This window comes from Athene noctua, chromosome 1, assembly GCF_965140245.1.
Source record: "Athene noctua chromosome 1, bAthNoc1.hap1.1, whole genome shotgun sequence".
In the NCBI taxonomy this organism is placed as follows: Eukaryota; Metazoa; Chordata; class Aves; order Strigiformes; family Strigidae; genus Athene; species Athene noctua.
Genome location: NC_134037.1, coordinates 130,333,885 through 130,355,363, shown reverse-complemented (window position 1 = coordinate 130,355,363; position 21,479 = coordinate 130,333,885). Strand labels below are relative to the sequence as shown.

The window sequence follows — 21,479 nt, the reverse complement described above, 5'->3', positions numbered from 1 at the left end:
CCTAATACAAGATACACTAGTACATGAAGTTTGCTGTGATGATTAAGGAGCTGAGGCCTGTGATGTACAAAGTGGGTTAAGAATGCTGGGTTTATTCAGTCTTATAGAGAAGTCTGAGGAAGGAGATCTTATTGCTGTCTTCAGTTACCTGAAGGGAAGATGTAGAAAAGACTTGAGAGGCTTTTACTGGGGGTTCACAGTAGAGAACTGTGAGGTGAGATGAGAGAAAGCATGCGAATGATAAAAAGAATAGATATTGGTGGGGGAAAATATCTGCAGTGAGAACAATTGAACATTGGAATAGGCTGCCCAGAAAGGTTTTGGTGCCTGTGTAACTGGATGAGACCCTGAGCAACGTCAGCTAGCTTTGGCGCTGGATCTGACTATGGCCTGAGGTGGGCCCTGTTTTGAACAGGGAACTGGACTAGTTGACCTCCAGAGATCTCTTCCAGACTGAATTACTCCATGAGTCTGTGCATGTAAAAGTATTGAATCTTCTCCAGAGGTGTTCTGGAAAAAAATAGGCAGAAAAGTCTGTCCTAGGTAGCATATGTATTTTCTTTAAGAACTATGGACTTAAATCAGTTCTGTAAAATTAATCTGTATCTCCTCTTAGGAACTGGCATTTGATCCATATGAATCATATGCACAAGATATTTTGCGACCTGGTTTTCATGATCATTTTCTAAGTCAATTATCAAAGCCAGGAGCAGCATTTTATTTACAGGTAACTTTCTTTTATGCAAGCCATATTATTGATGTTACTATTTTAATTACATTATATTGTTGCTTCAATACATTTATTGTTTTAAGACTGAAACTTATTTCGTTTCTAGTCAATAGGTGAAGGCTTTAAAGAAGCTGTTCAGTATGTTCTACCCCGGCTGCTCCTTGCTCCTGTTTACCACTGTCTTCATTATTTTGAACTGCTAAAAGTAAGAACTTTCTGCCAATCTGATATTTTTTTCATAATTCTCAGTGTTGAATACCAGAGCTTTGTGTGCTCAGTTAGGTGTTACCTTTTACTATAGTGTGAATAATGAAACTGCTATGATGAAAGAAAACAGTTTATATGCTCTGGTGCATGCTATAACTGAGTATCAGGTTGTAATTTCCTGATAGTTTTACAGCAGCTGATGATTTCTGTTGAACAATCAAGTTACTATTCATTTAGAAAGTAAAAGAGATCTAGGTACTCATATTCTTGGAATGATTGTTTCAACAGTGGTAAGAGATAATGGCAAATGGCTGTATTACAGAAAATGTCCAAGACTTTCTCAAGCTGTTATTTTATAAATTTAAAATTACAGTAAGATTTCCCCTCAGACTTAATTTAATTTTCATAAAAGCTTCAGTGTTCTTGGAGTGCATATCCCATGGTGGTTGTAAAGGTGATATCCTTCCTTCAAAGGGAAGGCTTGATTGATATATACGCTTCTTGGGCTTTCTGTAATGAGACCTCACATTGGTAGGGTAACAGTAAATAAAGTTTCTATAACATACACATGTAAAGAAGGTAGCTACAGAATGTTTTTCTGGGGTATTTATCAGCATTGAATAATAATCTTTAAGGAGTGTAGAGCATTTTGAGGAAAACTTTCAAGTAGAATCTTCATTTGGACTCAATGGAAACTCATAAGGGATATAGTGTTCCAAACTTAATTACTTGGGAAACGTGGATCAGAAGTAAAAAAAATTTCTGCTCTTTTGAAGAAATCTGGGTGTGTGTTTCTTGAATGTTTGCTTGATTGTCTTGGGATAACCCAGTAATTAGATCATCTTTGAGTCTAAGTGTCTACAGTTTTAACACCATTTTTACTGATTTAGATCTACATGTACAACTTTGGCACGTAGCTGATCTTGTATAACATGTTTTTTTTTTAATTTTGGAATGTATGCTTGATCGGTTTGTCTACCTTATGGGTTTGGTCTGACTTTTGAGTTATCTTCAACATATTAAGCATTTCCTTTCATGACAGCCCATTGGAAGGGAGGTGTGATACAACTTGTCTGCATTTTGTGTGATAAAGACCTGCCCAGACATAAGGTTTCTCTGTTCATGCTTTTATCTCATAGTCTTGAAATGCAGTACCTAGTGGCTTTGCATACTTCCGTGTGAACATGGTATTGTCTTACATAATAGACAAAGCATGAAGGATTAACATTGTGTGACACACAGGCATTCTGTGTTGCTTCTTGCCATTGGTAATTTTAGTGGGGGAAAGAGGACATGCTAATGGAAGTAGGGAGCAGCTCATGTTCGCCTTTTCTAGGCAAACTGGAGTCTAAGTTAGGCCCACCTCCAGAAGGTTATCAATCTTTTTCGAACTGCTGACCTACGCTTTATGTAAAATTCCTGGTTTTTCTCATTCATGCTCTACACACACATCCCCCACACCCTGTCTAAATCTGATGTTGTTGGCTTAGATTTTGCTTTCTATATGATAACCTTCCAGGTTTTCTTCCCACTGTGTTTCTCATTTCAAATTTTAGTTAGATACCTGTCACAGTGGGCTGTCAGATGTGATACATGTAATGTGCAGTGATGGGTCATAGGAGCACATGAAGACACAGATACTAGCTCTCATGGCAATAGCTTCATCTGTCAACTAGTACATACATGTGCACTTACCATATGAATGCCTCCCTCAAGTAGTCTCTGTTGGCAATAACACTTTCTTATATCTTTATACTTTTAAATGGCCTGACAGAAGGGTATTGGTGGAATTACTTAGCCATATAATCCTGATAATTTCACCAATGCAAGGTTGTATTAAATTCTTTTGTATGGTAAAAGACCTGATTTGGTGATTACAGGCATATCTTTGAATAATCAAGTTAAAAACACATGAAAATGGATCTCTTTGTAAGAAGAGACAAAATGTGGGTTAAGTAGTATGTGGAAAAAATATTTTATTTCTGTTGAATATGCATATACTTAAGGATAAAGGGGTTAGCATTTTTCTTTGATCTGTATTGTGTAATCTTGCATAGTTTGAAGTTACCTATTTAAAATGCATCTCAAAGTTACCTTCTAACTATGCAGACTACAAAAGAAGTAAATTTCTATCCATTGATGGTTATTCTATTTAGAAACTAAAGCCCTCCTGAAGTTTGGCAGGGCACCAGGAACACACAAAGATATATTCTATTTTTAGCTGAAGCTCCTTCATGTAACTTTGTTGGAAAATTAGCACATGACTAAAGGCTGTGTTTTCCTTCAACCAACGTGAAAATCCCCAAACATGTATAAGTAACTAACTATATAAAATAGCTGACCCATATGAAACTGCTTTTCTGCACATTTGCAGATAATATGTGGGCTTTTCTAAACTACAGAATTGTAGGATTCAGTCAATAGAAATGTGGACTCTGAAGTGAGAGGTAGGGTGGTACAAATAGTGCAGTTATTTGTGACCTTGAGTAATCGAAGAAAGTCGTTTACAAGACTTAGATTGAATTGGGCAATGTTTCAGATGCTATCAATTTGTGTGCATGTATAATACTTTCCTTTCTTTGGGTGAATAGAAGATTACTTTAAAACTCCTTTTTTTCCAAGTAGGAATGGCTCAAAACATGTAAACTTTGCTTCGATAAAACAATATGTTACAGGAGAGCTAGCCAGATTATTTTTTTCAAAGGCTTGCCTTCCATGATTTATGAATAGAAACTTCTTGTCTCTTTTCAAGTATTTTTTAGTTGGAATTCTACCTATAATGATTGTAAATTCTCAGGATGCTTTAATTTCACAACATCGTCTAGTGTGTGTTATTTATTTTTCCAAACTTTGTTCTTAGAGAATAAATAACTTGCCAGTCTTTACTGACTGGCAATTCAACTGAAGTAGAAATACTCCGCAATTAAACATTTTTTCCTTTCTCTTTTACTATGCTAATGTAACTTTAAAAAAAAAAAAAATCTAGTTTGACAAGGTCTTCCAAGATGAGAAACCCTTTTCCCAACCTGATGGTATTAAATTTGCTGCGTGTTTGTTACTGCTGGAGAAGGCACAGTGTGGTGAGATGTTAGTAGTTTAGGACTAGAGTACCTTTAGGTTGATCCTGTAAGTCTCTTGCTATGTGTTGGGCTTTGATTTCACTTTGATTTTCAGCCAGACACATGATCCAGAGTGTAACAAATTTAAGGAAGTTGGTTTGCAATCCCACCTGTAACTGGTGTATCCTAGCCCAGGGTGGATAATCACTGAATCTTAATTAGTTCGACTTTGGTAGTCTGAAAAATTTTTACAATATATGCAATTATAGATTATTGTCTCAAAACACTGTTGCTTGTATTTATTACAGGCACTGTAATTAGCAGGTTCTTGCTTTAGTCAATTCCTAAAGTCTCCTTCAATTAAACAAAACCAATAAATTACTTTAAGAAAGTATTTACTTAGTGTCAGCAAAAGATTTTAATCTGTGCTGTGCTTCTTTCCAAACACAGTAACTTCTATGTACAATACTGCTTTGAAATAAAAGCCAGAAGTATTACTGTTTTACATGTATTAGTATACATAACTACAGATGAGGATGCTTTGTTTACATCTACTGGAGATAATGTGCAATTTTATGTCTCTGTGACAGGCTTATCTACTGAAGGAAATGTAGCTTGACCAAACTGTTGCTAGTGTGTGATAAAGACTGCAAAGCATATTTGACTGTTTCTTGGGAGAAAATTGGTCTCAAGTCTAAGAAGAGATTTCCTAGAATATGACAGTAGTTGAAAAATTTAAGCAACTTCTTCATATGGTTAAGCTGTGAAGACTTATTACAACTGCAGTGTTGTAAAGGTACAGAAGTTGTGTCTTATGGTAGAAGCTGGAGGTGATAAAGCTAGGTAAATGAGGTTCTCTCTTTCTTGCTTGTGTGGTTTCATTCACAATGTTTCTCTTACTCTTCTCCTTTAAATGCTAGTGAGTTTATGATTTAAGTCAGCTGTGTGTTTGGCAGCCAAAGGGAAGGCGATGGGGAAAACAAAACTTTCATGTGTGTGTGCACTTTTTCAACAAACTTGGTTATTGTTGATCTAAGTAATAGGGCTCTCTTGAGGTAAGTATTCAATTGAAAATGTTATTCAGAATGTATTTAATTTTTTGTTTCTAGCTGTCATACTTGCTGATGGATTTCCTATGTATTTACATCAGATACATACATGTGCACGTGTATCACTTCATTTGTCAGTTACTTATGTCATCTGTTATGGAGTTGTGATGGGGCTGTATGTTCTGTTGTATAGCTTTTTTTCTTTTACACAGAATGTATCTGGGCTCTTAAGAAGCAGATGTCTCTTTCCAGGGAATTTTCTAATGAGAAGTATTTACCTTGGAGAATAATTTTTGCCATTATCCTGCTAACATTGCTTCTCTGCAAAAGCTGGATAAAATCTCAGAAAAGTAAAAGTAAAAAATTCCTCCTTCCACTTTGCTCACAGTTCTCAGTGACACTTGAACTGTGTTTTTGTCAATCTGCTGCCAGACCAACAAATGCTGTGCTTTGATCCCTTGAAGCAAGGAGCAGTGGCACAGGGCCAGGCTCTTCTTACCTAGATGATGCCCCCTTTGGGGAGTCAGATGAAGCAATAACAGAACTCTGACTTTTGACTTCACTTACGTGTTTAGCTGTAGGTTTCCAGAGTCCTATTTTCTGATCCATTTTCTAGGAATACCTGCAAGGCAAGTTCTCCCTGATACTGTAGGAATTAGGAAAGCTGTACTGGGGTAGACTGTTCTCCAGGGCTGGTGATCTGTTCCCAGTTTTAAGGACTGCTGCTAATGATGGTGGATAGCTCTTTAACGTACATGGAAGCAGTTAATACTGAACTCCCAAGGCTAAGCTCTCATGAAAATAGGTGAGTTTTACAGGACTTGGAGAAATTTTAATCCTTTTTTTTTCCTCCCCCTCTAAATAAAAGTTTTAACATATTCCATTGAGGATTGAATGCTAAGATCTTATTGTAGCTGAAATTTTCAACTTCTGTGGAATATTAGTTTTTGTAACTGTGGCAGTCATGATGTGGTCCCTCATACAGCAGTACAAGTGTATAGTCTTTTCATAGCAGTAGTATATTTCCTTGTCCTCTTCTGCCTGTGTTCCTGTCATGGTCTGTACAAAAGGGAGATCCTCAGAGAGAGGTAGCACTGTGGTTGAGACTTTCATATACTTGATTTCTTCAGTGGAAATGTTTCTGGACACAAAGCTGTGCATTTAGTCCCACTACTAGCATGCTTTCTCTGTTAGCTCTTACAGCAGTGGAGGTCTATGTTTCTGTCAAGACTTTCATATCTTCGGTGAAAATCAATGGAAAGATGTAGGAAAAAACAAAACAACAAGCTGCAATCATTGTTTCTGTAGATCAAGTCTACAGATAGGGTTCTGCCTGTCATCACTGATTTTTCTCTGCTGTTTTTTTCCTTAATCAACAGGGTTCCTCTTCAGATCAACAGGGTTCTACTGTTGCTTTACAGAATGATCTCTGAAATTGTGAATTCATCTTACATAGTGTTAAAAAATCGATACATTTCTGTCCAAACATAGAGGTGCCATCCATTTGAGCTTACAGCCTCACAAATTTGGCTGGCAAAGATCAGACTTGAACTGTGCTGAAGCAGTGGAAGTGGATTTTAATCCACTTTGGAATTATAAAGAGAAAGGGAAGATGTTTTCAAATTCAGTTGTCTTTACTATGATGCAGAATTTGGGGGAAGAAAATGGAAGACTTCAGTTACAAGAGTGGAAGCGCATAGGTAAATAAATATTTTCTGATATTTCAACTACTGATCTAACTAAATGTTACCAACTTAATGATGAACTTTAAATTTCTGATGTATTCTGCAGGTCTGATAATGATGATGAGACACCAAAGTGACAGTAAGAAGGAAGATAATTTCAGAGCCTGAAGGCTCTGGAAGGATCTGTGTGAATTTGTACGTTTGTTACAGAAAGGTAATGAATCTGCTGTGGAAGAGACATCAGCATATGCAAAAAAATCGCCTCCATATTTCTGAAGAATGCAGAGCAAATGGGTTTTCCATACTCTGAGCAGACAAGGCCACCTGTAAACTAAGTAGCCATTTCCTAATAATGGAATCTGGGCATATAAAAGTCATATATGACAGCTAGTAGCCCACAAAAAGTCTGAATGTTTAGGAAATGGTTTTATGAGAACATCAAGGAACTTACCTGAAAACAAGGCTTCCTAGCTTTTTTTTTGTTACCTGACTTTTCCTCAGTATCTATCCTGATTTGAAAAATGATGTTTTGGAGTAGTGTAATTTCTGAAACAGATTTATTTTCATATCAATTTCCCCCCCCCCCCCCTCCTCAAATAAGAGCATCCACATTGAGTAATCAAAGTAACAATTCCTTAAATTCACATGTTTCTTTAGTCGAAATGGTTTTACTTCTTCGGGCTCAGCTGAAGTCTGATGTACTGAAATTTCCCCCATACCTTTGAGACCTATTTTAAGTCATATAGTCAAGTTGTGAAAGAACTGGGAAGCTTGTACTAGAAGTGGAAATGCTTCTTATTTTCCTCTGTTAATGCTTCATTTATACAGTGTTCTTCCCAATGGGCTGGCTGAATTTTACACTTTATGGATTAAAACTCACTGTGAAATAAAAGATAAGGGCTTTTTAGCTTTTATCTCTTTTAAAATGTACTTCCATGAGAATACTGGAAACTTTTTGTAACTAATTATACCTGAGGTTTGATATTTGTCATGTTTATGTAAAATTATGTGATTTAATGTAGCTTTTTAAAATTAAACTCAGAAGGCATAGTTAAACTTTGAGTGGAGAAAGTTTTTTACCGTTAGTTCAGTAATATATTAAGTTCTGTTTCACTCTTAATGCAGATAACACTCCTGATTGTAATGTAAACCTAAACAAAGTTATATAAATGTATGCATATTTTTACTGCACTGTGCTCCAGATTGTCTGAGTTTATATTAAGACAAAACAGCTTTTGAGATTTCAGTGCATTAAAGCTGTGTATGTCCTAAGAATACAGCACGTGGAGTTTCCTTTTCACTTCAAGTGTGAAGTGCTTTTTAGACTGCTAGCATTTTCCAGAAGTGTATAGTGTTCCCTGCATTTGTCACCATTTGCTACTCCAGATGATATCCTGATGCTTTCTAAAAAGTAAAGTTTCTGGATATGAGAGCACTTTTTTCTCAGCATACTGCTGCTTTGGCCTGAGTTTTTTATTATTTGGAGCAACTGAAAAAAATCAGAAAGAACTCTTGGGCAGCTCAGTGCTCCTGAGACAGCATCCAGGATTGTTTTATGGCAAAGGGCCAGTAGACCTGCCTGCTTGCATTTGTCAGAGGAGAAACCGTGTTCATCTTCGTTCTTGATCACAAAATAGCCTGTTTCAGGATTGCATTTTGTTAAGTATCCTATTCTCAGAGACACATTGAACAGAAACTGGGTTAACTGATACCAGTATACTTCAAGTTCTCATGAACATTGCTTGCTTGTGAAGCTTCTCGCTACAGAGCAGATAGCTAGGTTGCACTACAGATCAGGTTTGCTTTGCCAGCTATGCAAGTGTTTTGTTACCTTGCTGTGGGCTTCAGGATGTCTGAAGAAATTACGGTGGGTTTTGAAGAGGCTTCCCTGAAACAGCACTAGCTCGAGCTCACTGTTCTGAGTACTGTGGTGTGTGGCTTTCACTTGTAACGTGGGAGCACTTACGCACTAAACTTCTTGGGTTAATGTTTTGAGGAGCAGTAAGTATTGCTAGCACCTACCATTGGGTGATCTTGAGTTAAGCATAAGTTAAGCAAGTTCAGTTGTGATTTCCCTGCCTCCCTTATGCTATTGTTTCTTTTGCGTATAAAAGCTGGTTTGTGATCTCTCTTTCCAGATGAATGGGAAAAACTGCAGTTCACAAATTTTGGTGATTAGATTTAGAATAATCTTATAGAATGACAGAAGTCTAGACTGTGCTGTGAGCCCTGAAGTACAAGATGTTATATCCCATTGTGACACCTGCTAGCATTGTTATACTGGCATATTCTCATCATAAGTATAAAAGTGTTTTCTGTCATGGTTTTTCTAGATAGATGCTTCCTTGACAGCATAAGAGGAGGACTACCATAATCTAATTTTGCATTGCATGAGGAGGATTTCTTTTGTATCTGTTTGGAATTTCCTGGTTCTATAAATATCTAATCCTTGTGTTATGCAACAGGTAGAACAAAATACCTTGTCTTCCACTTCTTGATATCTCTTCAGAGCTTGCAACCTAGAATGTAGAGAATTTCTTTTATAAGAAAATTCCCTCAGCAATCTGTTTTTCCAGGTTTGTTTTCTTTGAATGACCAGGATACTACACCTATAGTATTGTGATTACAATCATTATAAACCAACACTTTCTCACAAGAGTATTAAAAAACACAACAATTATAATACTACTGATAATCAGCAATCTGCACCTCCTCCCTGTAATAATATTCTTCAGAGAATACTTTATCTAAAAGAAAAAAATCAAGAACTCCTTACTTTTATTTAGTACTACCTGATTCGTTCATTAGGGGGCACTGCACACCTATAGAAGAATCAGTGGGATTTGCCGAGAAACCTGGATGTGTTTCCAGTGATGCCCTTTCACTTTCTATAACTTCATCTTCCAAACTGTCTGCGGGCAGTATAAGATGAAGGTCATTGCTGTAATTTAAGCTCAGTTCTAAGACTGTTTTGATAACATTTTATGATAATTATATAATGCTAGAATATAAATGTTCAAATTCCCTTTCTGTGTGCAGAGAAAGGTCTTCATTGTAGTTCACAGCACTGTCTGATTTGCCATTTGTGTTGGTCTTAAGAAGATACATACTTCTGCACACTACTTTCTAAATTAAACTCGGAGCACAATTACACTCACTGGACTTAGTTTATATATATAGTTGGAAATATGGGTTACTTCCAGTGGATCCTGATGGGGAAATGTTAGTCTTCAACAATTGCTTTCTGTCCAGCACTGTAAATGTGTTTTGCTTTTGGGCATGGACTTCTCTGTGATGAATACCAAAGTTTTTGCAACTGGAGAGAAGTTGCTGTAAAAAGCATTTTATAAACTCAGTACTGGAGCAGAACTCTTTTCAGTAACAAACGTTAATCTGTACTGGTATGTTTCTGAAGAGAATGTACAAGGAGTCTTTTTTCCGGGTATTTGAGTTGATAAGGTACTACATTGAGAAAGTTTCTGATTACTTCATAGAGGTTTATTTTTCTGTTTGTTTAGTTTAGTGCTGTTCTTATATATTAACCTGCATTTGCAGAGGTTTCTTTTGAGATTTTTTCCAAATTTCAAAAACTTTCTTCTTTTGGGATATGGGTCACTTTTGTTCTGCCTTATGCTAGGCAGCATGCATCTGGGTTACTTTGAAGCGTTTAGGTTATTTAGACAATGCTTTGATGCGCATTGAGTCTAATTTTCATGATTTTTTTACTGTTTTAATTGTCTGTTGCTCCTTACACTTGTCTCCTGTGGCACCCTTGCAAGCAAATGGCAGAATATTGTAGGATCCAATAAGGCTTGTTTTCAAGGAGACTAGGCTAAAACAATCTTGTCCATTATTGAGGGGTAGCTACCCAAAGATGATAGGAAATCCAGCCAAACTCTATTGATGGAACTTGTCAGTGAGGTAGTGTGTGAGGTAAAGAGCCTTCTTTGAACTTTTGTGCAGGAAAGATGCAAAATCTTAGTTACCCATTTTTCTTAGCTTTCTTTCAGGACTTCCGCCAGCAGTGCTGTACCTGTCTCATTTGTCTGAAGTTCTTTGTAAACCTAGATGATCTACATAACTGAAGCAAGGGAAGATTACAGCGCTCTGTTAAATCTAGAGAGTAGAGGAATATGACAGGGGCAGTCTGTTCCTTCTTGGATTGATGCATTCTCCCTGAGACCTTTTGGGAAGTAATGCCTGTTGTGCAGTGTCAGCTCTGTTTCAGTGGTTGTAGTATGAGTAGGCACTCATGCCTAATGCCGCTTAGGTCAAGAGTATGACAGATTACAGTACATGAACCAGAGGTGACTAGAATAAATATTGTGATCATCCTTATAGCTGAAAACACAAATAAAGTGGGTTTTGGCACTGACAGCTGTTGCACTGAATGATTAACTCTGGTTAAAAGTCAGGTAAAAAATGAATGCTATTCTATGACCCATTCAAATGTCAAACATGACGTTGTATTCAGTTGGATTTTATTTCACACTGGAAGCAAACAGCATGATTCCACTGTTTCCCAAGTGTGTCTTATTCTGATCCATGCCAGCCTGTCACTTTACTTTTACCATCTCTGTCAAAACAGATCTTTGACTTGTTGGAACCAGTTCTTGGTGTGTATTCGTCTGAAATGCTTGTCACTTAACAATCCTATAAATAATTATCTCAGTTTTATGTCTAAGCCACAGCTGTAGTCAACAGGTATTTTACTGACTATAATGTGAAACATTTTAATGGTTAAATGAAGATTAAAGATTAAAATCTTAAACATCTTAGGATAAAATCATGACAGATCTTGTTTTATAAAATCTGTCACAGTGGTAGTTAATACAAAATATTAGCATTAACCCTTCTCATCCAGTTTTAGTTTATAACTTTATTATATTTTTTTGTTCTTTGGGAAAAGTTGAATTAGTATATGAAGGCATTAATGTAGCTGTGTACTAGAATAAGGACCCTGGTTTTACAAGCTGGCCATGGTTAGATGCCCGCATGTTTTTTGATTAACAGCCAGGCAGCCCCTCCATGGAGGAGGAACATTTACTTCTCCCCACCATCTCTCTGGTTACTGTTTTTTCCTTCTGTTTTTTTGGCGTGAAAAAAAAATCGGTCCTGATGGATAATAAGCTGGATGCAAGCCAGCAGAACAGCCTTACAGCAAGGAAGACCTGTATTGGTGTATTAGAAAGTGTGTAGTCATCAGGTTGAGGGAAGTGGCACTGCATACCTGTTCAGTATTGGCAAGGCTGTGTTGGGAGAACAGTGTCCAGCTAGGACTTCCTGTTGACATTGGTGTACCAGAACAAGCCTGCTCGAAGGGCTTGTCAAAATGAGATGTGGAATGGAGCATGTGATGAAGGAGAAGCTGGGGGAGTGGGCTTATCTCGTTCTGGAGAGGAGTCCTTCCTGCTGTCTATTGCTATCTGATGGGCTGGAGAATATAGAAATACTACTCACAGCTGTGTAGTGCTTCCACATATTCCACTGTGAAAAGTCAGTAAGTGAAATCCTGATAAGCTATTTGGGGGAAAAAAAAAATAAATTACCGTGAGGTATTTCAGACATTGGAACAGGGTCCAGAAAGCTTGTGGCCTCTCCATCCTGAGAATAATTGAAAACTCAATATGGCCCTAGGCAACCTGATCTATGTTCACTCTGCAGTTGAGCTGGTAAAATAATCTTCAAGGTCCTTTCCTACCTGAATTAATTGATTAGCCTGTTGTTAGTGAGGTGACAGTCCTTGTAATCTTCTGTTTGTAAAAGCTTTTGGTCCAGCTTTCCTGTTCCAGGAGTGTTTATACCTGTTACAAACATCCTGCAGAGTTGATCTGGTGCTGTAGTGTGGTGTGTATGGGGATCTCCTTCCTTACCTGTTCCTCTTCAGATTTCACACCTTTAATGGATTCTTTTTTTGGAGATGTAAGGTAAATCAAAACTAGTTTTGTGCTAAATAGTGCCTGAGTGTGTCTGTATCTGGGGGACTAGTGACTGCTGCTCTCATTTTACTGAGATTAAGCTCTTAACAGACATTTGTCTCTCTTGCCTGTGTCGGTAGTGCACCTGGTTATTTCATTAATAACAAACAGGAACATGCAAAATCAGCACAATTGGATTTCTTCTTCCTAGGTCAAACTTTTGGATTTGCTCGTGCCAAAATACTTGTAACACTTCTTGTATTTGACTTTCAATATTCACAGCAATTGGAAGAAAAAAGTGAGGATGAAGAGGATAAAGAGTGCTTAAAGCAAGCAATAACTGCCCTACTAAATCTTCAAAGCAGTATGGAACGGATATGCTCCAAAAGTCTTGCAAAACGAAGGCTTAGGTAAACATGTTTCCATTTTTCCTGCTTTCTGCTCTTAATACTTTGCTATAAATCCAGGGCTCCCAGTTTCCTCTTTTAGTAAACAATGAACAAAATAGTTTGTGACAAGCCTGCTTTTTCAGAGGAAGTGATATCAAAGCCAAGATAATTTGTTATTGTTTTAAAACCATTCTAATTTCTATATGTCCTTGCATACTGGTAGTTGAGATGTTCCGAGAATTCACTGGTAAGTAGAAAGTTACAGCATTTGTGCGTTAATTATATGCTTAGATAATAAATATCCACCTAAAAATATTGTAAATGTAAGTTTCTGTGTGATTAGAAGATTGTTCTTGAATTTGAAACTATGTAATCTGAGGAGTTTTTTGTGTAATGCCTAGTTCAAATTACCACTGAATACTAGAAATATAGATAACTAGTACTTGGTTGCACTGTTGTAGCAAATTTTCTTTGATTATGCTATCTGCTGTTTGATTTAATGCTAATATTCGTGCAGTTAATTAAATATGTTAAAACGTTACTTTTGCTCTTAAAAGTGTTTCAATGTTTCCTTTGACAAACAATTTCTGTGCTGCAAAGTGCAGTCTTGAGGCTCAGACATGATTGCATTTTACAATTTATTTTATCAGAATGTGCTTCTTTCAAATTAATGCAGTCTAGAATTGTTTTGTCGGCTGTGAAAATGAGAGCTTTGTTAGGGTAAGAAGCACTAATGGCTTGCCCACTTCTGGTTGCCTGTGTTTAGGTAAAATGTTTATTGCATAGAAGATAACTAGAAAATTTATCAGGTGAGGTACTTAAGAGAAACATTAGTTGAGGCTTGCAATGTGCTGTTACTGAGTGTGTTCTCAGTGGAATTCTCACCACTCAGAAAGATGATCTCGTGGTTTTGCTGTTAGTGGTGGTTGTGGTTTTCAAATACATGTATACTAATAGGCTGCCTTTCTCCCATCCTCCAACGAAGTGAATCTGCATGCCGATTCTATACTCAGCAGATGAAGGGAAAACAGCTAGCAATTAAGAAAATGAATGAAATCCAGAAAAATATTGATGGTTGGGAGGGTAAAGACATTGGACAATGCTGTAATGAGTTCATCATGGAAGGAACGCTCACGCGTGTAGGAGCAAAGCATGAGAGACACATATTTCTATTTGATGGCTTGATGATTTGCTGTAAGTCAAATCACGGCCAGCCAAGACTTCCTGGTGCTAGCAATGCAGAATATCGCCTAAAAGAAAAGTTCTTCATGCGAAAGGTACAGATCAATGATAAAGATGACACTAATGAGTACAGACATGCTTTTGAAATCATCTTAAAAGATGAGAACAGCGTTGTTTTTGCTGCTAAATCAGCTGAAGAGAAGAACAACTGGATGGCAGCATTGATATCTTTGCAATATAGAAGCACTCTGGAAAGAATGTTGGATGTAACAATGTTGCAGGAAGAGAAAGAGGAGCAGATGAGATTTCCAAACCCTGAGCTTTACAGATTTGCAGAACCTGACTCTGAAGAGAATATTGTGTTTGAAGAAAACATGCAACCCAAATCTGGAATCCCCATCATCAAGGCAGGAACTGTTGTCAAGCTCATCGAGAGGCTGACTTACCATATGTATGCAGGTGAGGCACTTCATCTATATAGCCAAAACTCGAGGTGTTGATTAGTTTATGCTTCTCTTTCTGTATTAAATCCATGCAGCAAAATGTATAAAGTGTGTAGAAAGTGAATATGCTTTGCAGTACAACATGCTCTTTGTGTTAGGGTTTTGAGATCTAACTATACGCCTGTGTAGCTGTGGCAGTTAGAAATATGAATCCTGTTTGGCTGAATGGGGAGGGATATGCATGTGAATAACATTATTCTTGTGCAAGGGATGGGGGGTGAGGGCCTGCAGGAATTGAGCTCTAGACAATACTTTTTCCTGTATGCCCCAGGCTACAAGAATTGCTTTCAGTACTTCCAAAGTTGGGTGGTACATGAAGCACCAGTATTGCAGGAGAGAGTTATGGGCCCAGTGTTTTCAGTTAAGAGTTGTATTCTGTTGACTGTTAACCATGTTTATGCTGATGTGTAATGAAAAGACCAAATACCAGCTTGCTAGAAGCAGTCACTCGCATAATTTGGCCTTGGAACTTCACCTTAAGCAGAAATTCAGTGAGGATTTGATTTAAGTTCTTTTGACTTTGGGTTTCTGTTTGTGTTGAATTACATCAGAGGCATTTATGTGATCACCAGTCTGACCTCAGTGTGTGGAGTTTTCCTTAAATATTTCCCAGGATTTTCATAAACTGTGGTGAAAAGCTTGGCTTTTGGGGTTGGACTTTTTTAGCTATTTACTTGGTTCTACCTATATGATATTTATTCTAAAACTTCATGCATCTTGGTATTAGTGCTTCTCATACTCAACTGTAGATTCTTTTTTTTCTTTCTTTTTACTCTTTACACTCTGGTTATCCTGAATTGTTCTTCTGCAGCTCAGTCCTCTATACCCTGCACAGACCAGGAATATTTGTTTGGAAGAAGTGGGGAGTAAGCAGAATATAATTAGTGTAGTTTATTACTCTTATTTATTTTTTAAATGCTTGTAAATACATCTGTTTACTCTAGTTCTTTTATTGCACTTCTCCATATTTTCTTCAGCTGAGCTTTCCTAGAATTTATTAGAAACCAAAATGCAATATTGTACCCTCATTTTTTACCAGAGCACTTTTGTCCCTGTCTACGTTTTTTTGTCACTTCATAAACTTTTAGCTCTTGGCTTCAAATTTTACAGGCATGATTTAGGACATAATTTAATGTTTTGGAAAGTTAAAATAAAACAATTCAGCCTTAGAGAAAGGAAGACTTTTTTTTTTTTTTTTTTTTACCTAACATGGTATTTGGCAGTGAATTAGGAAAAATGGTACTACATTAGTGCCCTTGTGAACATTTGCTTTGCTTTGGCTGACTTGCACACAATTAAGAATGGCCCTTTCCATACGTGCTGGGACATTGGTGCCATAGCCTTGGTGTTGCTCCAGGTGCTAGCAGTGCTCTCCACACATCATCTGTGTCCAGAAAGCCACAAACTGCATTCTCCAGGTCCATAAAATACAAAGGTCTGTTTTTAAGGAACATGTGGCTTGTTGAAATATGTCTCTTGTTTTTTAGCATCTGCATGTCTTTTTGGCCTTTCTAGTACTTAGGACCTGAAGGAGGAACTCAGATCAGATCCACCTTCATCCACAGTCATTTAAATCCCTGCTGTAACAGCCCCTATTTAATAATACTTTAAGTAGGTTGCTTGAAGCCTAACATTGTAGGTATGCATAATGTTGACCAAACTATTGTACGAAAAAAAATGAGAATGTGGGTACTGTGAGATAAGCTGAAAGTCTTTGACCAAAAGAATAAAAGAATAAAAGTCTTGTGATGTGTTTGGCCTATCTTTGTAGCCTTAAATATCTTAGTGCAACATACATGGACCTGATCCGAATTGATAGGTTGCACGTTATTTGTCAACACCCTTATCTTTCCTTCTGTGCCTTCTGTTTTAGGATTGGTTTTTTATGAGGAAAAATGTCATCTTTCTAACCATTCATGCTGTTTTTTCCAGGAGGACAAAGAAATAGAGATAGTGACTCAGCCAAAAATGGTCTGTTGTACAGGAAACAAGGTCCATTTACTATGTAAATCATTCAGTCTTTTGTTGCATTTTATGAGATGCAGTGAGCAGGGCAACAATTTTCCATAATAATCATATACTTATTTTATGCACATATCAGCTGAGCTCAGGGCTTGGAGATGTGGAAAGATGAGTACTCTGGTGATATCTAACCGAACAGCTACAGTCTGTAGAAATGCTTTTCTTGCCCCATGTAAGGACATGTGTGATTGTAATCTTAAAAGAATTTACTGACTTCACATTCATTGCCCAAATAGCAAGCCCTTACTTTTCTGAGGCGGCTTTTCTCAAACGTAGCGTGACTAGTTATGGCAGCCCTTGATCTGTCTAAGGACGGTATTTACCATATCTCTTACCTTGACTTTCCTCTAGATTTTTCTAGTACTGTAAGGAATAATTACAGATGTAATTACAGATGTAATGGCAGAGGTGGTACCAATTTGCTGAAAGTAGCTGAAGAGCAGTTTGTTTAGTTGCATATTGAGTATATGGGCTGTGTTCAGACAGCAGTCAAATCAGTCTCAACTTTTTTGTTGTCTGTGAAGATCCACATAGTCTTATCTCATTTGTAGATATGAGTGTTGGACCTTATTTTTCTTTCCTCGCCTCCCTGACAATGCACAAACCAACTTATCAGGTGAAATATTTCTCTGTTTTGCTGTGGAACAGAGACAGCCCAGTAGCCTAGCTCTTAATGAAGCAGCAATGCCAGGGCTCAGAGGCATCCAGCCACTGCGAGAGCTCAGACAGGGAGACAGCCTGACAGCCACCTGGTCGCAAGGTACAGCACTGTCCAAACCATCCTTTGGTGGAGCAGAAAAACAGGCAGAAATGTCCTCTGCAAAAGCAGCTTTCCATATATTTTAACACGATGGAAACTGCCCTTTGATAGAAATTCAGGTTCTGACTCCGTTTGCATGTTCTGGTGGGTTTTACTTGTTTTAATGTGTTTCTGTGTTCATTATCTCCTCCTTTGCCTAATTCTTGTTTAAGAGCAGCCAGATTAGGTGATACCCAGATTTGAAAGTCATGGCAATTTTTTTTCCTATAGGGCAGTGCTCTTCTATTTTTAAAGCTTTGATATGGTAAGAGTGCTTGTGCGTCATCATAGTGTCCGTTTCCTTTCTTAAGGAATTCAAGAGTGTTTATTTATAAATCCTTGTAGAACAAGTTATTGTTCTTTTTTAGCTTTCAAATTGGCTGTATTGAAGAGAGAATTATCACATGAGCAGACATCCTGACTAGGTAGTGTTGTCTGTATCTTTTTTTTTGCTTGCTCAAATATTGTAAAATATTTTGAGTTACAGATTTTGCTAGTAAGATAACAAGGTTAGATTAGATTTTCTGATCCCCTTCATTTGAAATTCAATATGTATTGTGGATTTAAACACTGACCCTACCTGTTAATGACAATAGCTATGACTCAGAGCTTGCAGTAATCTGAAGATGTTAATTGCTATGGAGTCTTTCTTTTTCATGTAGACCAGATCTATTTAGGGTGGATGCTGTGTACAGAATGCAGGCTGTGAAAACATGAGGTTTTGTGCTTACTTCTATACTTGTTTTTTAGGACAACAAAAATTGTGTATTTTCATGTTGAGGATGATGGGGATAGGGATGACATTCTTCGTGCAAAAGGATTTGAGCTTTGCCATTGAAAAGGATTTTAGACTGTACAGTTTCAAGGAGAGGTGGGAGAGGTGTTATGATAAGAAAAACAGAGCAATGAAGGACGTAGAGATGGTAAAGCAGAATAGGCAGTTGTTTAAGCAACAGGAATTGGCATACAACAGAATTGCAAGGAAATGCTGTGTTACACAACACACAGTTAATCAGTGCATTACAGTAAACTGTTGCCCAAGTGAAGACCTTAGTAGGATGTAAGAAAGGTAAAATGTTCATTCAGATGGACAAGATGCTGGTAAATAGTTAAGGAGGATTTTTAAAAAGCTCTTAAAAACCCATATTCCAGGAAACAAGTCTCATTGCTTAATATAGTGTTAGGCCAAATAATGCAGGCATTTATTTTTAATTCATTACAGCCTATAGGAACTCCTGCTTCAAGTCCTGTGTGCTCTGCTTCAGCCACTCTGTGTTAGAAAAATTACAATTTGGGGTTTGTTTTTAAAATCTGTATATGGATTTAATATACAGAACCACTGCAACCTGCTCATTAATTTTGTTCCATGATAACAATGTTAAGCTTGTTTCTAGTCAGCTCTGTGCAGTGGCAGCATGCTGTCACTGCTTTCCTCATACTTGAAAACAAGTGGGTTTGCTTTTGTAATTAAGGGAGACACTTCAGTTTTCTGTTTTGAATACTACTTGGTTTTAAAACACATTTGGATATTTTCAATGAACTTATCTATAATCAGTCAAATCTGTTGATTTTCTTTAAGTGAAATAAATATAACCTCAAAGTATAGCTGTCAGTTGAAATAATACCTACCCTGCCTTAACCATGACTGGTTATCAGTTGTACCAGTTTAAGGGAAAATATTCTCCTCTAGAAGACATTTCTATCCATGCAAAGTTACTTAAGTGTCTTTTGAGTTATCTTGTCCTGATCATTGTCAAAACCAGTTTTTTACTAGAATGCTCATAAATAACATAATCTGTTTATAATTTTCAAAGCTGTTGAAAAAGAATCCAGTCTTTTAATAATTCAAGGGAAATAAAGTTATTGTTTTGAATTTTCAACAGAATAAAAATCGGTTTTAAATTCTACTTTGTATTGCTATTTTAAGAGCAATGATGGCTTTAAGAGCAATTTTGGTTTACATCATCTCTGTAAATTGATAAGCCAGCACCCTTAATTTCAAAGGATACTTAAAGTTATTTTAAAATATAAAAATATTATGTAATTGCTGACAAGAGCATGAAATTATTCTTTGTCTTAGATCCCAACTTTGTTCGGACTTTTCTCACAACATATAGATCCTTCTGTAAATCTCAAGAGTTGCTGAGTCTGCTAATAGAAAGGTATGCCACTGTTATTAAATGTACACTTCGTATGGACAGTAATTTTTTTTTTTTTAAATTTTTACTTGCAGTAGAGTTTGTAAGATTCTCATTTTCCGGTTGTTTTTTTATTCACTCCAAACACTTTTTTAAAAGTTTTCAAATTCAAGGATTGCAAGTAAAATGTGCAAGTTATATCCAGAAGCTTTAAGGTTGTTCAGGTAGCTCCAGTGACTTCCAGCATTCCATGGTTTTGTCTTTGAAATCTATATTATTGCTGAATTTAGCAGATCTTCCTATGTGCTTACCAAGACATAAGATTCTGACATGTGGAAGTGTTTTAAATTTTAAGCTATCTTTAAAAACATTTTATTTGTGCATGCTGGGAGCAAGATTAGTGTAATAGGAGCCTAGTGCTTATACCCATCTTCTGTGCTAGGTTTGAAATTCCAGAGCCTGAGCCAACAGAAGCTGATCGTATGGCTATGGAGAACGGAGACCAGCCTCTTAGTGCAGAGTTAAAAAGATTTAGGAAAGAGTACATTCAGCCTGTGCAACTACGGTGAGTATTGCATCAGTTGAGCCAAACTGAGTTAAGTCTTTTGAAGTACCATCTTTTGGATGCAGTGGCTCTTTGTGATACCAGCAGCCTTTCTTGTAGGTGCATTGATAGAGAGCGTGCATGGGCAGTCAGCCATTTTGACTTTGCTGCTTGCAAACCTGGTGGAAATTTGAGTTTGTGACATGAAAAGCCTTGGGAAAGGCTTGTGCTGAGTTTTAGACTATTAGAGTGCAAATTAGTTTCTTACCCTTGCCTTTTTTTTTTTTTTAAATCTGTGTTTCTGCAAGGCTATATAGCATGTGTGCCACAAAGATGTAGACAGAGAACATTTTAAATAAAGTTCTTTTTATGTACAATAGAATTACTCTGAGTTCTTTAAGGTAGAAAAATGATTATAGCTGGTTGCTGGTGAAACGCAGACAGTAGAATAATCGCATTTGGTCTGCTGATTCTGATATTCCTGTGAGCCCTCACCCACTAAAAGCCTTCAAATGCTTGACATGAAGACAGACTGTATTGTAGAGTGCTTACTTATCCTTTACTTTTGTAGAGTATTAAATGTATGTCGACACTGGGTAGAACACCACTTCTATGACTTTGAAAGAGATGCTGATCTTCTACAACGTTTGGAGGAATTCATTGGAACAGTAAGAGGTACTTACAGCTGGCATTTATCATAAAGCATCCCCTTTCAAAGGTATTGAATAGGATCACTTTTCCTTTCACTGAGCAGATAAACAGGACTGAACGCTTATTAAATACTTCACAAAGAACAAAAAATAAACCTTAATTCTAAAAAATAACCCCAGTAGTATTCAAAGTCTGTCCCCTGTTCAGAAGAATGAATGTTATTTACATCCTGAGAAATAAGTACTGGATTTGTTATAAAGGAACTGAAATAATGCAAATACTAAGAACTGAGTAATGATCAGGACAGAATAATTGCTTTGATTATCCTCTTAAACTATACACAGGGGTAGTTTTTGTAAAAGTCTCATGGTGGAAACTACTATTTCTTTGAATCAAGGGGTTTCCAGCTATTTCACAGTGCATATTAGACCTGTAGGACACCTTCCAGGTGGGATTGTACAGATCTTTCCTGTGCCCTTGTAAGGAAAACTGAGATAGCTACAGGAGCAGTTTGTAGGAAGATACTATCTTAAAGAAGTATTTAATGATTATTTAGCAATTAAAAAGAGGGGGAGAATGAGTCAGCTAGTTTAATGTGAATTA

At 37.0% G+C, this 21,479-nt stretch overlaps 1 protein-coding gene across 7 annotated transcripts in view; it reads left to right on the top strand.

Moving 5' to 3' along the window:
- The window catches only part of SOS1 (SOS Ras/Rac guanine nucleotide exchange factor 1), a 69,503-nt gene that overhangs the window by 21,255 nt on the left and 26,769 nt on the right, over positions 1–21,479 (top strand). For all 7 annotated transcript variants that reach the window (XR_012635605.1, XM_074932886.1, XM_074932817.1 and 4 more), the window contains 7 exons: positions 617–727; positions 837–935; positions 12,931–13,058; positions 14,023–14,678; positions 19,624–19,705; positions 20,124–20,246; positions 20,797–20,900. Coding sequence is in view for 6 of the 7 variants with exons in the window: in XM_074932886.1 (XP_074788987.1) it covers positions 617–727; positions 837–935; positions 12,931–13,058; positions 14,023–14,678; positions 19,624–19,705; positions 20,124–20,246; positions 20,797–20,900 (1,303 nt within the window). In the remaining variant the exon portion in view is untranslated. The remainder of the gene's footprint in view (positions 1–616; positions 728–836; positions 936–12,930; positions 13,059–14,022; positions 14,679–19,623; positions 19,706–20,123; positions 20,247–20,796; positions 20,901–21,479) is intronic.